At 41.4% G+C, this 16,021-nt stretch overlaps 1 protein-coding gene across 1 annotated transcript in view; it reads left to right on the top strand.

Moving 5' to 3' along the window:
- Nucleotides 1-16,021, top strand: part of etv4 (ETS variant transcription factor 4) — a 38,854-nt gene that overhangs the window by 13,177 nt on the left and 9,656 nt on the right. The window contains exons 5-7 of the mRNA XM_004080637.4: nt 10,641-10,770; nt 11,461-11,643; nt 11,717-12,093. Of these exons, the coding sequence (XP_004080685.1) occupies nt 10,641-10,770; nt 11,461-11,643; nt 11,717-12,093 (690 nt within the window). The remainder of the gene's footprint in view (nt 1-10,640; nt 10,771-11,460; nt 11,644-11,716; nt 12,094-16,021) is intronic.

Below are 16,021 nucleotides of genomic sequence, written 5' to 3'. Positions count from 1 at the left end.
TAGTCCGGTTGGGCCCTATTTGGAACCGCTGGACGGTAGGAGCACTGAGCATGCCCCCTCCTCCCAGCCCGACTCCCTCTTTTCCCTTTAGTAGAAAAACATGCAGCTCTGCTTGCTTCTTTCCAAAATACAGCTGCTATGCAACTAAGTGTGCAAAAACATCCAGGTGCCTGCCAGATATGTGCTGATGGCGCTTGCTTCGCAGAGGCGAGCCTCCTCTTCTCTTTGTTTTTGGTGAAAGTAAAATGGTGGATTTCTCTCATGTGAGCCAGTGATTTCTTTATGAAGGCGTCTCGTCTCGTCATCTCGTGTGTGATACGCACACACACGCTCTGGGCTTGGTGTCTCCACACTGCTTTTACACACAAACCCTGCACTTTTATGAATGGGCTGGTTGTGAAAGACAGGCTGAGGCAGCACATTGAGTTAAGGGGAGTAAACCTTCATTCATAACATTGACGTGAGGTATTCCTCTGTTAACAGCTCCTGTTTTTTTATTTATACCCGACATTTAGATCTGATTCTTTTTATCACTGTACCAAATACCACTGTAGTAAAAATCTTTGATAGAATTTGAGAACTTAGTATCTTTGGTTTACAGCAGGAACCTTTTCATGGCTGAGCTGAACTTCTCTGTGTTGATTTAGAACAGCCCCACTGAAGGAGGGGGGATTTGAGGCCAGCAGAGCAACTTTGTGAATGGACAGCAGTGTGTGTTTTATTATAGCAGAGAAAAGGGAGGTGTTCTAGCAGAGAGTTTAGGTTCTCTGGTGCATCCTCACTTGTTCACCTCTGCTCTTCTCATGCAAAGTGCAGAACAAAAATTGAGCCAATTATTGTTAAAAGTAGCTCAACTTTGGCAAAACATACTGGCTGTAAACTTAAAACTTACTCAATTAGTAGTTGGTTTTTTTATATGGGATTGGTGGGGTTTGCCACTTTTTTCTATAAGAAAGCTCACCTGAACTCCAGAGAAGAAGAAAAAAAAAACATCAAACCCTGTTCCAGCTTGAGAACCTGGCTTTGGTTCACTTGCAAAAGGAACTCTGGTTCGGATCACATCAGTGTTAATCATCCGCAGACTATCTAGTGGACCAAAGAGTGGAAGACCACCAAAGGAAGTCAGTGAGCTAAACTCTGTGCACAAAATAGAAGGAAAAAAGTCCTTAACATGAAACTAAAGGATCATGAAAATGTGAAGCTGTCAGTAAATTGGGTGTAGAGATCAAACCACTAACTAACAGTGTTTAGAATTGTACTTTTAGAAAGTAATTAGTTATAGTTACCAGTTACATTGCCCAAAAAATAATTGAGTTAGTAAGTCAGTTACAGCATAAGCAAAGTAACTCGTTACTTTATTCAGTTCTGTGCGAGTTACAGCGTACCGGGCTGTGAAATCCACTTGTTTTAATGGTGTTGCTTTGTCACCGGAACACCGTTGCTGGGTGGCTTGTGAAAGAAAATGTTTGGGGTCCAGTGCTTATTTGGATTTAATGTGAATTTGACGTAAACGTTTATTCTTTTTGTTTCAATTACAGCTAAATATTGCTACATTTATTGCTGACATTTCCTGTTGTTTTGATCCTGCCCACTGCGCTGCACGTGCACATCTTAGAGAGAGTCAGCATGCCCCTGCCCACTTGACTCCCTAGCCAGTGCCCCCTCACTTCCTACCCCCACCCCTCTGTATTAGAGTTTTATACTAAGTAACTATTGTAGCAGGGATAAAAGTAATTAATTAGATTATTCCATTACTTAACTCAAAGTCCCACCATCTGTCACACACCTAGGTGTGTGAAATTTGTTCCCCGCATTTGACCCATCCCCTGGGGGAGTGGTGAGCTGCAGACACAGCTGCACTTGGGAACCATTTGGTGGTTTAACCCCCCCAATCCCTTAATGCTGAGGGTCAAACAGGGAGGCAATGGGTCCCATTGTTTGAGCCTTTGGGTATGACTTGCCCTGGATTTGAACTCACGATCTTCTAGTCACAGGGCGGACACTCTACCACAAGGCCACTTAGCTAGTCTTAACTTGTAATGGCATTAGAAACGCAATTACGGCATATTTAAACAGCATTACTCCCAACACTTTTTTGGGTCAAAACTTGTTTTGGTGAAATAGCACCACCAAGGAAGCAATTACTGAAACAGCAGAATTTTTCTTCGTGCTTTGACTCATCGTTGACGTGCTGTGTCTGAAAACAAAACAACCAAATCAAGGTCAAACATCAGCAATGTCCACTATCGTCTCTAACATTTAGCATTTTCCTTTGACCTTTCCACATACAATAATAATTAGAATTTTTCCTCCAGAATCCCAACTGACTCTCAGTACATTTATGAAAGTAATTTTACTTTGCTTGTATGCACTATTTCTTGTTGTGTCATTTTATAATGCTCCCCTGTTCATGAACACCACAAAGCCTTGTAAGCACACAATATTCTACTTTTAGCATTTCAGTATTTCATGATCTGACTTTATTCTATTCACAACCAAAACAACAAAAGAATAAGTTTTTTTAACTACTCTGGCCTGGCAAAAGGCAGAAAGGGCATCATGTGAAAATTTGGAACAAATATCTGCCACATATCGATCGAAGTAATGTAATGACTTGGACTTATCTTAGAAGACCATCATTCAGTCAAACGATGCAATCCAGGAACTTTAAGGAAAGGACAAACCCATTTTAAAATGAAAAATTCAGTGTAACGTTTGGAAAATAAAAATAGAATCCTCCTGCCTAAACATCTACCTGTAGAAATGTGTTTCTTCTTTAAAGGTCGAGGTTTGTTCCAGTGTTTCTTACCCTTCTGTAGATTCCTCCTGTAGCTTCTTCTTACAAAATAATACATTTTTCCATGTAAAGAGCTGTGTTACAGTGCACCCTTTAGCACTTACGCTTATCAACACTTTTATGAGTGGAGGTGCTGGAGGGGTGAACGTAATGTAACTTGCTGACACAGAAGGTGTGTAGACCGAGTTGAGAGCCGACATACGGCTGTATCGATTCAAGAGAGGAGTAGAAGGAGATGGCAAAGCCTGATAGATGGCTTGATAAAGATAAATCACAGATAAATCCGCTTGAAAGCAGATTGAGGATGGAGAAGGATAAGAACAGGTCAAACGTGCCACAAAGAGTTACGGTTGAGATCTCAATCGAGAGGTGAGGGTGAAATGAAAGGTTGAGGTTGCGAGAAATGCTAGAAAAAGACGAGATGTGGCTAATAAATCCATTTAGGGTCGTTACCAGGAAGGAGATTTCACCTCCAGATGCCTAAAAAAAACTCAGGTAGACATGTTCTTTATGAAGACCTGAACGACTGCCCTGGCACACAATGATACACTGGTGAGCAGCTCATTTTATCATTTCAGTAACAGCATGGGGGCTGATTGATCCCGACATGAAACATTAAAGGGGGACAGTTATATTGAGGGCTGAGGGATTGAGAGAGAAGAGTCAATATTGTGCCAGATTAATTACATCCAGCCCTCGTTTGTGACAGGATGTCCCTCTCGCTGCACATGTCCAGAGACAGGGATGTATTGTATCAGATCCACTAAACAGCACAGGGGAGTGAGATTTATAGTCACTCAAAAGCCATTAATAAAAAGCCAGCACTGCACAATTGAAAGTGAAGTGGACGATAGGGAAAACACAAGAAGGCAGAACTTTTAAAGCTTTTAATTTAGAAGAAAATTGTGTTTTTGGTGTTTTTAACGTGTTCTTTTGTCATTTTTCTGCTAATGACAGATATATACAGAAAATTTAACTTAAAATGGAATTTCTGAGTATTTTTTTTATTCTAATTGTTGTGAATCAGGAGCAGACTAGAAAATGTGTATTTGCAATAAACAAAATATGCTGGGTGGGCCACAAGCTCCCTGCTCCGCTCCATTCTGATACTTCCACACGTAGACACATTTACGTTTTTGTTTTCCTCATTCAAGGTGGCATCTGTCTCAAAACTGTGCCCCTGAATAGCTCCATTATTGCTCACCATTTTTGTTGCACCAGGAATATTTGGTTGGAACCAGAATGGGCGGTTTCCTACCCAATTGGATGGTTTTGATGTTAAATTTTTCTGGCAAAAATAGCTTTGGGCGGTGGGGATAATATTGGTGGGTTTGTGATTGGTTTGTTATTGAAACACGTCTCAGCAGGAACGTGCAGTCAGGAGAGGCAGGTGAGCCTTGGGGGTTTCGCCCGGGGTGTAGAACCAACACTGTTTTCACCCTCAACTCAGTAGTGAATTTCTGATTAACTACTGCCGTTCTGCAGATACTATGTCCTAAAAAACTACACAGTTTAAAAACGACATAGCCATAGTTAATAGACCACTGGGAAAGCTTTTACAATAGATCAAAAGATGATCGGACTGGGACTGTTCCCAGAGCAGGCACAGCACAACAAAAGGTTTGAAGTTCAGTGTGGAATGATATTATATTTATCATTTCCAAAAGAGAAAGGAAAAGATGTAGCCTTATGAGGCAACAATTTTCAAATGTGGTGATTTCTAAAATTGATATAGGGAAGTGAAAATGCCAACAACATCCTGTTGGCTAACACGAGGCAAGGACATTTTTTTAACCACCATTAAAAACTGCCAAAAATGTAAGTTTGTGAGAAAGGGGAGGTTCTGGCAATGGGGTGACTAGTTACCCTCAAGGTAACTAACAACAGTTTTTCAAGGAACCTGAAGTATTTTAGATGAAAGCAGACCACCGCCCAATCAGATCAGGCCAGGTGTTATAGATTCACTGGTAACTGAGTTCCCCAGAATGGAGGCTACCCTTGTGGCCTCCGGCTCTCAGAGATGAAGATGAGTTTGACAGAGTTATTGTCACAATTCAATGTTGTAAAAGTGAGATGTAGAGAAATCAAATCAAATCATTTTTCAGCATCAATCAGCATTTTTCATACCTGGTATAACAAAGGGCTGTACACCAGAATAAAATATGTAAAACAATTACATTACAGACATACACAACCCCCACTCCCGCTCACACCTCCCAGCCTATGAGCACATGGAGATAAACATTGGGCATCAAAAAGAAAGATCTTGATGGTACCCTCCTGAACCTCTCTGCTCTCATCCAAACTGTGAGAAAGTGACAGAAGACACGCATGTTATTTCACGGTTGAAAGCCTGTGCCTATTCACTATGAATAGTTTTTCTATTTTACTTTAAGCTGAAACATTGCCAACTCTCTTAAGGCCCGCTCACACCGGGACGAATTTCGCCGGCGATTTTCGCCGACGTTTAACGCCTCGTGACTAAACAAAGGGCACCTATGTGAGTGTGCACACGAACGCGAAAAAACGCCACGCGTCAAAGCGTCAAAAAAAAAAACGCCTCGGGTTTGTTTTGTTTTTTCGCCGCAACGCGTCGAAATCTATTCGACCAATAAGAATGGCGCTATTGCACACGTGTCTGGAGCTTCTGAAGTTACAGTAAAACACAACTTGGGGGCGCTCAAACACAAAACTGCCTTGCTGAGCAAACATACCCGCGAAGAAGATAGACGTCAAGTAGCATCTACACAGCCGCGAAGAAATAATGACGGACATTATAAAATATCCCCGAACCAAGCCAAAACATGAAATATTCATGTTTTCTTTGTATTATTCTGACAAGCGCGTAAATACTTGCTCTCTTCTTCTGAGTGAAAAGCGACTTTAAGAAGCGTAAAGTTGCGCAGCGCCACCTTGTGTACAGGAGTATTTGTGTTTACATTAAGCGCCATCTAATGTCAGGGAATGAAATTCCATGTTCGCTCGGCTCATCGTCAGCGAAAATCGCCTGGGTGTGAACACAAAAAACGTGGCGAAAAACGCTGGCGAATAACGCCTGGCGAATATTCGTCCCGGTGTGTACGGGCCTTTATACTGTCAATTCTTGACGTTTAGTCTGCTTTGTGTTTGTTTTTCTTATTGTGGTAGTCTTCAGATGAAAAATACCAATAGAATATGATTGTGGTGGAAGAAGCTAACCACAGCAAAGGTGTGAGATTGATCTCTCAAGTTATCATCATCAGATTGATTGTATTTGTTTTGAGAAATATCTCTTAGCCAACACTTTTCATTTGTTAGTCTTTATATTAAGCCAACTTCTCATTTTCGTTTTTTAAGAACCAGCTGAGAGGTGTAGCTCGTCAAAACGTAGTTTTATAACTAGTGTTCCTGTTAATATTTATCCATCATGACAGTAAGGCTCAGCTGGTAGCCGTGGGACAAGTAGATGTAGGCTGAACTCTGTGTTCTAAGTGTCTAAAAAATGCTGAGGCCGTGTGCCGCTGCACACGCACTGTATATTTATGTGAGATGAGAACCAGATCTCTAGATAATGCTCCAAAGGTCCCCGCAAGAGTGAAACTTGAATCTTATTTGTATAATTGGACGCATTGAGCTCATATTTATGTGCCTCACATGTTCTGCGCTTTAGCACATTTCTGTCACCGTGTTTGACATTGGGACTGAGGTCCAATGAGTTACGGCCTGCGAGGCTGTCGTATGTTGCAGACTTCCAGAGGTCTAAAACGTGGCCAAGCTGCGTATAAACATCCACTGTAAGATTCTCCAGATGCACTCCTGTCTTCAAACTGGATTTCCCTACACCAGGCCCATTAATGGTAGGAAATCATCTTTCTAAAATAGGATAGAAAGGTTCATTGCCAGGTCTCTTTGGCTTTCAAAAAATTACTTTGACAGATATAGCATGTCATTTGTGCAGCTTAACAGTTTTTTATCTCCCCAAAAAAATCCAATCCTTTTCCTGATAGTATCTCTGTTGCTCAGCTGAGAGGCCCTTTGTGTGCAGAAGAAGGTGTGAATGTGTGTGTTTCCAGGGGGGGGGGTGCCATCCCTGCTCATGTGATTTGTTTGTGGTGGATGTCAACTGAATGAGAGCCCTGCCAGTGTAATGATCCCTCTGCTTCCTAAAGCACTCAACCATGACCATCACCTTTCACCCTGCATCCTCCCCCCACCAGAGCCAGAATTTACATATGTAAACCCCCAACTCCTCCTCGTTTTATGCTGGGGGTCACCCCTTTAAGTGGCACCCTGCTTTGGGTGCCACTTAAAGGGGTGACCCCCAGCATAAAACGAGGAGGGCATCGTGAAGATTATTGCAAAATGCAGGAGGAGAGAAGATCAGCTTCAAGTTAGGAGAAACCTTTTGACCTTGCTGGTGTTAGCGTTGGTAGGAATCTGCCTCATTCATCTGGGTAAAAAAAACAGAGAGAATGAACACCATCAATGAATGCATAAACACTAAAACATATCTGGCACTTTTTTTGAACAAATCAACAGCAATGTTGTACAAATCTGTCCTTCGCTTCTATACACTTTCCTGGTTTCTTTGATCTCACAAAGTCAACACTCTCTCCTCATACCAGCTATGAAATGTGAGATTCTGTGAGAACAAAAATGATGCTATACCATTTCAGAAACCAGTTAGAGGAGGTCATGTTGCTCCAAATAAAAGCAGGAAGTGAAAGGAACCTGAGGAGCAGAACTCTCTCTAGATCTGCTTACAAGACTGCCAGCACCTCAAAAACTTGCAGCAAATCTGACGTCATATGGACACAGAAGTGCTGAGAAGTGTTATAAAAAGTTGTAACCGGCCTGGATTTATTTGTTCTTGTTACTTAATGTTTTTAGACAACAGCAATATTTATTATAAATAATGATTGGGTTGAAGACGATGCCACTTCCCCGCCTCACTGCAATTCCTGTTTTTTTACTCCACCAGAAATGTGTTTATACATGTATTCTAAATAATGCCAAATTATGACTGATGCACAAAAACTCCTTAGGCAATTTTTTTGTTAGATGTACACACACACGCACACATGGGTGTGTAGAAATGTCTTGTTGTTTTCTCATTGGCCAAGGCATTGTGACACTCCAAACAGTATATAAATAGTGCTCGATCATGCCGTTCTGCTATGCTGTTACTGATGTCTTTGGCATAGCAGGACTGCGTTGCACATGTGAGTCTCTCTGCATAGATTTCAAGGATCTTAATTGTTATTTAACCATCGGCTGAAACTAAATGTTTGATTCTGGTCCCGGGTCAGCCAATTACAGAGCATTGGGAGGGACGTGTAAAGATTCTCTTCGATTTTCTGTGCTGAAAAAAAGTGTTGGCCAGAGAAACCTGTTCACACAGTCCACTGTGGCAAAAGGGCCCAGTTAAATTTTAAATTCTTCATTAAAATGAACCAAATCACACAAGTCATCAGTTTAATCAAGTCTGTAAAGTAAATTGTCCATCAAAATGCAAACCTCAAACTAGATTGTCTATTTGAGCTTGATACTACAATGAATGTGGATTCAAAAAATACAGCCACAAGAAAGAAGGTAGCTCCATCTCAGGTGCATTCACTTCTAACTTGTGAGGCTGCTATACAAAAGCAAGTCAATCTTGTTTAATGACGTAAACGTATTTATGATTGGTTGGCACATAAATCTTGTCTGACATGCTGGTGCCCTCATGAAATTTCAGCTGTACCTGCTGTAAGCACAGAAACCGGACTGGTTGTCATTGTTTGCTAAATTCAGCCTCCACTAATTAGAAACGGATGCAGTGGCACTCAAGGTCACAATCCAACACACAAACTGCTCCCTGGAGCTCATTTAGCAAATTAATTAATATTCATAAAAGGTCCCCATAAATAGCTCAAACCCACTCAAACCCTGGAAATGGATCTCATGCTCATCTGATGCTTGCTTTGAACATCTTTGTTCAATCCAAGCCCATCAAGAACTAAACTCCACCCAGTCCTGATTGTGGTAGTGGGGAAGCTGAATACACCTTTTGAAGACTGGCGGTGCCTGAGAAAATGGGGTGTGTGCACAGACAAACAAACATGCTTGTAATCGCTAAAAGTGGCAGTCATGTGCCACACTCCGTGTCCCGGCCGACATGCTGTCGGAGCCTCAGAGGAGGCTGGAATCCCCTTTGAGTCTGTTTGGGAAATCTGGGTAAATGCTCTCTAATCCAGCTGATCCTCCCTAAAGCCAACACTTCCTCACCTGCCTGCCACGGGAGAGTGAGTATGGACCAAAAATAGGAAGTTTGTGATGACGAGCAGGGCCATTCGTCTATCAGTTTAATATTTAATACTCTTATGCCCTCAAAGACCAACAGGCCAGAGCGGAATAAGCACGCAAACAGAATCATGAATTTTGTAGATCTTGAACGTTAACTTTTAGAATAAACCGTCAGGAGTGTTTCTGCATCTTACTCATACTCAAATACCTTCCGCACTTTAAGGCGTACCAGATTATAAGGTGCGTTAAGCCAAGACAAAGAGTTAGAGATGAGTCATTCAGTCAGACTTTATTAACTGCGTTCACACTAATTCCTAACATTGATAGTAACATTCTAAAATGACATTTGCCACTTTGTCGCTTTTTGAAAAAAAATACGGTTTTTGAGTGCACCTTCCTAGTGCAGAATATAGGATGTTTTATTTAATCTAAAAAAATAAAGGAAGAAAACTAATCTAAAACAACTAAATTAAAAAATGTAGCTTAAACTAAAACCTTTGCAGGACTTTCAAACCAACCCAATGCTATTTTTACAGAAGAATCTTTGTTTGCACAATCATCTACTGTTCTTCACTTTGTTTTTGCTCTCAGCCATTTCGGGTTACATTTACTCCATCAGATGTTTCTTTTTTCTCCTCCCGCCTCTTCTTGTGAAAGGCGGTCACTGCTGTGCAGTAACCTGGGGTGCTCCGTCAGCCATCGTTCACAGGCCCACAGACCAGACAGTCATTTCACGCACACACAGACGCACACTCTTGTGCACAAGCTCACACAAAAGCGCATGCCTTCTCAGCTGGAAGTGCACAGCTGCTGCTGTTTACCCTGTTGAGACCAGAAAAACATCCTGTACAGTTCTCCGGGTAAAAACCCCCTCTCACATAATAAACACAAGCCGTCTGCGCAGTTTGAAGCTCCACTTTGGGTGGTTTCTGTGGCCGTCGAGGCAAAGGTCTCTCTCTGCAGCTGAGCTTGACAGACAGCTTGATAGATATGTCAAAGACTAGGTGGGGGGGGGCATTAAGTAATAAAAAACATGAGCGTTTCAACGCATTGTGCTTCATCAAAGTCTGTAATTCCTTGCCAGAAAGGAGATGGCTGACATCTGGATGCTAACAGCAAAGAATGTTGGGACAGTAAGTGTGTATGTTCCTCTAACAGAGGTGTGACACTAGCTTTTATCAGCCCACAGATATCTCTTTGACCTGTACTGTTGTTTAGCTTTGAGCCTGACGGTGACAGAGGAAGTTTTGGCTGCTGTTGTGTCTAGCACAGCAAAGAAAAGTGGGCGAGGTGCACGTTTGGCTTCTAAATGACTGCTGGTATGCAGTCGTGTGTGAGCCTGTGTGTGCGTGTTTGTGTAAGTGTGTGTTTGTACAGGGCTGTTTTCTGCCCCGTCTTTTGCATTTGACAGTCTCTCAAGCACATAAAAGAGATCCCAGTGCAGACAGAAGAATCAGGCTTTGTCATGGAGCTCATTGATGACAGTGTTGGGGCAGGGCGATTTTATGCAGAGCACAGAAAGCCTGCTGTGGACTTGTGTGCCAACCTATTTGTCTGTTTTCTGTTTTGCCTCCTGCAGCCGTGGCGTTTCATAGTCCTCCAGTCACCATCAAGAAGGAACCGCAGAGCCCAGGCTCTGACCCCAGCCAGTCCTGTAGCCACAAACAGAGCTTCAGCTACCCCAGTGGAGAGCAGTGCCTTTATGCCAGGTACCTCCACCTTCTGGAAATTGTCTTTTTCTTATTTATTTTTTGCTTTTCAAGCCCTGCAGCAGACTGCCGACCTGTCCAGATTGTAACCCGGCTTTTGCCCAATAGTAGACAGGCACCTGTGACTCCGTGACCCCAACAGGGATACAGCAGGTTAAGAAAATGGATGGATGGTTTTCAACTGCAGTATTTTTACAACAAATATCTGAAATGTTTGGACTGAGTCTAGAGGTGCTCATGTGATCAAATTAACCTGAAAAAGAGCAATTTTTATTTGGAAAATGTAGCCCCCTCTTCTGTATCTACACCCTGAAATCTTGCAGTGCATCATGTGAGGAAATTCCCTGAAAAACATCTGCCTTATTCAATCAGAATTACCCTGCTGGTTGGTTTCATGTGTTCTTCTGTTAAAGGAAGGATTTGCACAATATTCCATGCACCATTTAGAGGATACGTTGCATCTATAGCCATTGTTCTTAAGTGCTTTTGATCACTGATAATTGTTTTTTCCTTTTTAGTCCTTCACAATAAAACTGAGTTCTTGAAGGGAAAAAATCTAATTTCAGTTCAATTTGCTACATTAGCAACTTAATCTGATCTTTTTCAAACTGAAAAAACAAACATCTTTGTGTCATAAATGAACAATAGGATCTTCATATTTATCAACAAAATGTATCTTTGTTTTTGTAGTGCCTATGAGCAGAAAAGGGCTGCAGGAGGAGCAAAGAGCTCCTGCCCAGGAACCCCCATCTCTCCTATGCAACAGCATTATTCCCCCAAACCTGCAGCAGCTGGACGACCTGATGCCGGCTACCTGAACCCAGCTGCCACTTCCCAGCCCCTTCCCAGCAACAATTACCAAATCAACCCCAGGTGATACCTACCTCACGGATTTCTGACCACCGACTTGATTTGAGCAGGATTGTAAAGCAAAAACCTCTCTTAGTTCCAGGTTTCAGAGCCCTTCAGGAGACCCCATATGTCCCCCGTTCCCCCCACAAGGGCAGCTCTTCCCGCGCATGCCATCCGGACCGGGTGGCCATGGGAGCAGTGGAGGTGGAGGGCCAGGGGGTGGTGGTGGTGGCGGCGGCGGCGGCAATGGGACATATAACCGGCAGCACTCTGACCCCTGCATGCCATACCTGCAGCAAAGCTTTAAGCAGGAATATATGGACCCGCTGTATGAGCGGGCAGCTCACATGGCGGGGCCAGGACCTGGGCCAGGACACGGACCTCACCCCCACCCACACTCCCACTTACACCGGTTCCCACCAGCCCACATGATGGTCAAGCAGGAGCCCACAGACTACACCTACGAACCCGGTAAGGGCCAAGAACTGCAGCTGCTTCCTTCAGACCCCGACAGATCCTAATAATCCATATCAAGGTGTTACTTTCAAACTTCCCCCATGTAAACTTTTGTTACAGACCAAACCTTTAAATCATTTTTGCTATTTGAAGTAGGAGACGCTATAGAATAATTAAAATAGTTCAAACTACATTTTAGAGGCGTATTGTGAAATACTGCTGTTGCAGCTGTGGGGGTTTATCAGAGGGGGGCTACATCCATCTCTTTCGGACACAGACACATTTTTTTCAAACAATTCTGCAACAAAGAGAAGAGCAGGAAAATATATATTTATAAAGGCTAAATGTTTTTGTTTTGCTTTTTTTTGCAAAACTACTCATTGTTCTGACGACTGGAAAAATGTTGAGTTTTAACAGAAAAACAACATTTCTCAGTGGTTCTGAATGAATTATGGTACATGTTATTCTTGCAGGAATTTTTCCATTTTTAACAATTTTTTTTTTGTCTCATTAAAAGCTAGGATCTAGAAAAAGTGAAATTATTAGTAAAATAATTCCAAATCCTTTTGCTCCAAACTCTTGAGAATAGAAAAACTTGATTTAAAACTAAAAAAAAACTCAAATTGCACTGCCATTTTCGGTTGGATGTTATTTTAAAGTTCAATAAATGTTGACAAGTTGGACTGGCATTCATTGTTAATATTTTGGAAACAAAAATGCAGGTTAATGTTCTAAGAAACAATTAACTACAATTAAGTAAATAAAAACTCAAAAAAATACAAGCTATTTCCTTGAAACTAGCAAAAAATAAATACTTGGCGGTATGACATTCTATTTGAAGTAATTGAAGTAATATAATCTAACAGTTAGCTTATTTTTTACTTTTTAAAAGCTTGTTTGGAACTCCTGGTTCATAGATTTTGATATCTTATAAGGGTATTCTGTTTAAACACAATCACAAATCATCATTTGAGCTGAAACCAAAGAATTCGGCAGTTTGTGCTGTGTAATTTTCCACTGCAGTGAAAAAGCCCCTCTTCAAAAACCTCCTCCCCAGTGGGCACAGTTAACTCAAGAACAAAATGTCCAAAAGGCAAACAAACTTCTTCACTGTATCCAGACTCAGCCTGCAAAACTCCTCCTTTTAACTCTGACACTTTAGAGCGAAAAAGAAAAAAAATGTTTTTTTTCTCCCTTGCTGCTTGAGCTCCTCCCTCCCTCCTTACAACCCCCCTCCCTCCCTCTGCAGCTCAGAAAGAGGCAGAGGAATTTCATTGAGAAAATGGAGGGCACTGGAAAGACTAGAGTCCCTGGTGGAGCGCTCCAGGGTTTCAGGTTGCAGCAGCGGCTTCCTTTTTCTGCAGGCAGATGAACTCATAATGGAAAAACAAGTGTGGCAGCTGTAACTGGAACCTCTCACTGGCCAGGCTTTGGGAGAGGGGTGTAGGTAGGGGAGGGTAATGGGGAAGGAGAGTGTAAGGAGCAGGGAGGCAAGCTCAGGCACTTAAACAGCCAGTTTTACCAGCGCAGAGCTCTTGTGCTAGTTTTTGACTGTGAAAACTGATACTTTGTTTGTCCTCATCCACATTTCAGCTGCTGGACATTCAGGTCACATTCCTGCAGATCATGCATGGATGGATGAGAATTCTCGGCTTCTTTTTTGCCATTGTTGTAACAACAACGGGCAAACCTGCAAAAAAAGAAAGGGGAAGCGTGACACTGACTTTTTATGTGGATTCTTGCAAAAGGGGAAAGTTTGAATAAAACTCCAACATGACCATTCTGGAAGCTGATGGGACACATCTGTCAACACAAATCTGAGCAAAGGGGCAGATTTCTTCTTTAGCTGAAAACACTGTAGCACAACGGGGAAATCTTTTTATTCTAGTCAGTATTCTTGCCCCATTGGCAGATTTTCTTTATATGAACACAAAATCTGCTCAGAATTCTTATTTTAAGGAAAAATTTCAAGTCGTTAAGACATGTTTTCTCAAACTTCGATTATTTTGCAATTAAAAAACTTGGAAGACAGACTTTTACTTGAAACAACAGTCCTTTTTATACTTTCTTAAGATTCAGTTTAATATTATTGTAATGTCACATTCCAACATTAAATTCACAGTTTCTACGGGTTCAGTACATTTGTCACTTGGTACAATTTTACTGTTGAATTATTGCCTCCTTTTTATCTCACTGCACCGTAAATTCATGCATTCCTCTGATACGACCTTCCTTAACGTTCTCATAAATGTACATTTCAGCTCTGCATTGAAACTCAAATTGAATTTAAAAAAAACGTTTTACAATAAAAGAGAAAGGTTGAAAAAATGAAAACGCTGTATTGACACCATGAAACAGTTTACAGAGAAAAACTGCAAAACACCTCAATTAAAAATGTAATATTGGAGAAAAGACTTACATGACAGAATTAATGTCAGCTATAATTATCATCGTTTGATATTTATTTCCAAAGGTAAAACACTGGATGTTATGTCTAAACGATCTTTGCTTCTGATCATCCAAAGTATTGTTTCCTTTTAATTACCTCAAAACCTGAATGAAATAGTGACTAAGACCATAAGTGTGTAAGGTTGTGTCTGTGTCCACCGGCTTTCTGCAATCAAAGATCGAACTTTTGTCAAATTCCTAAATATCTTTCAAATGCAACCATGCACAGTGGATAACAACAACTTTGCCTGTTGCTCCACACATTTGTATCCCTTGTGCTATCCTAGGCACTTTACCATTGGGAGTTGGGTCATCTAGACCCACAAGACAGTGCGCTGAACCTTTTTTCTTCAATGATTTGTGAACCTCACTGGTGTCCATGGATTACATGAAATCTTTCCACCTTTATCCACCTTTGTCATGGTAGGGAGAACACATCAATGTAAGGGTGGGGTCATCTAAGATAGCACTAGGGCATCTTTGATGCTTTAGTTTGTTCGGCTCCACACTTATAGATGGGCATAACTGCAGTAGGAGGGGGATGCTCTGACCCTAAACCCAGCTCTGGAGCCGTAAATATAATGAGATCTTCGTGACACATCAAATTGAAGCCTTTATTTACACTCATAAATCCAGGACTAAGATACTTTTGAGGTTTTCTGGCCTTTTTGTTCGCAGAATAGGAGGAAGGCTTAAGGATGACAAGACACGGAAGGTGTCAACCTTTTCCATGGTGAAGTTTTGTTCTTGACCAAAATTTAAAAACAGGAGAGACAAAAAGGGTTAGAAGTGATAGCTGTGAATCCTTCAATTGCTAACCTTGCTTTCCACGTCTTTTTCAACTCAAGTAGGAATAAGGAGAAGTTTAAGAACTGATTCGGACTGTGCTGGAGCTTTTGCACACTGCATATTTCTTACTTACTTTCAAACTTGACAGTTTCAAGCCTCTTCAAACATTCAAAACTTTTCCAGAAGTTTGTGCAACATTCTCGCTTTACCAATTCAGCATCACGTCTAAACTGTCACTAACTTAACATTTTCCTACATGTAGTCGTTTCGTGTTGCAGCCCAGTGAGACATCAACTTTTGACCTTTCGTACATAAAGGAATGGTATTTTGAAAGCATGAATCACTCATTTGAATTCCTGGTACTTTTAAACTGAAAAAGTAAAATCCAAACTTCTTTAACTCCCACATTTTTAGAGCAAAAGAAGAAAATATGACTATTTGATAACAGTTTGTTTTAAGATCAGCTGCTATTTCAGGGAGTTTGCAGAGACTTTTTTAGAGTTTCTTATGACAACAATGTTGATTTACTACATCACTGGGTTAAACGGTCTTTCAAGTGGAAAAGCATGTATCATAATTGTAAAGGTCGTGACATGCAACGTGGAAAATGGTAATGAGGCCGTCAAAAGAGGTGTATTTAAGTAAATGGCGCAATGGGAACAAAGCTGTTGACAGTTTAAAAGCAGGCTAAAGAATGAGACTCCGA

Source organism: Oryzias latipes, chromosome 19 (assembly GCF_053564925.1).
Source record: "Oryzias latipes strain Hd-rR chromosome 19, Olatipes_Hd-rR_3.1".
In the NCBI taxonomy this organism is placed as follows: domain Eukaryota; kingdom Metazoa; phylum Chordata; class Actinopteri; order Beloniformes; family Adrianichthyidae; genus Oryzias; species Oryzias latipes.
Note: the sequence above shows the minus strand (reverse complement) of the source record. Positions and strands in the feature narration are given on the sequence as shown.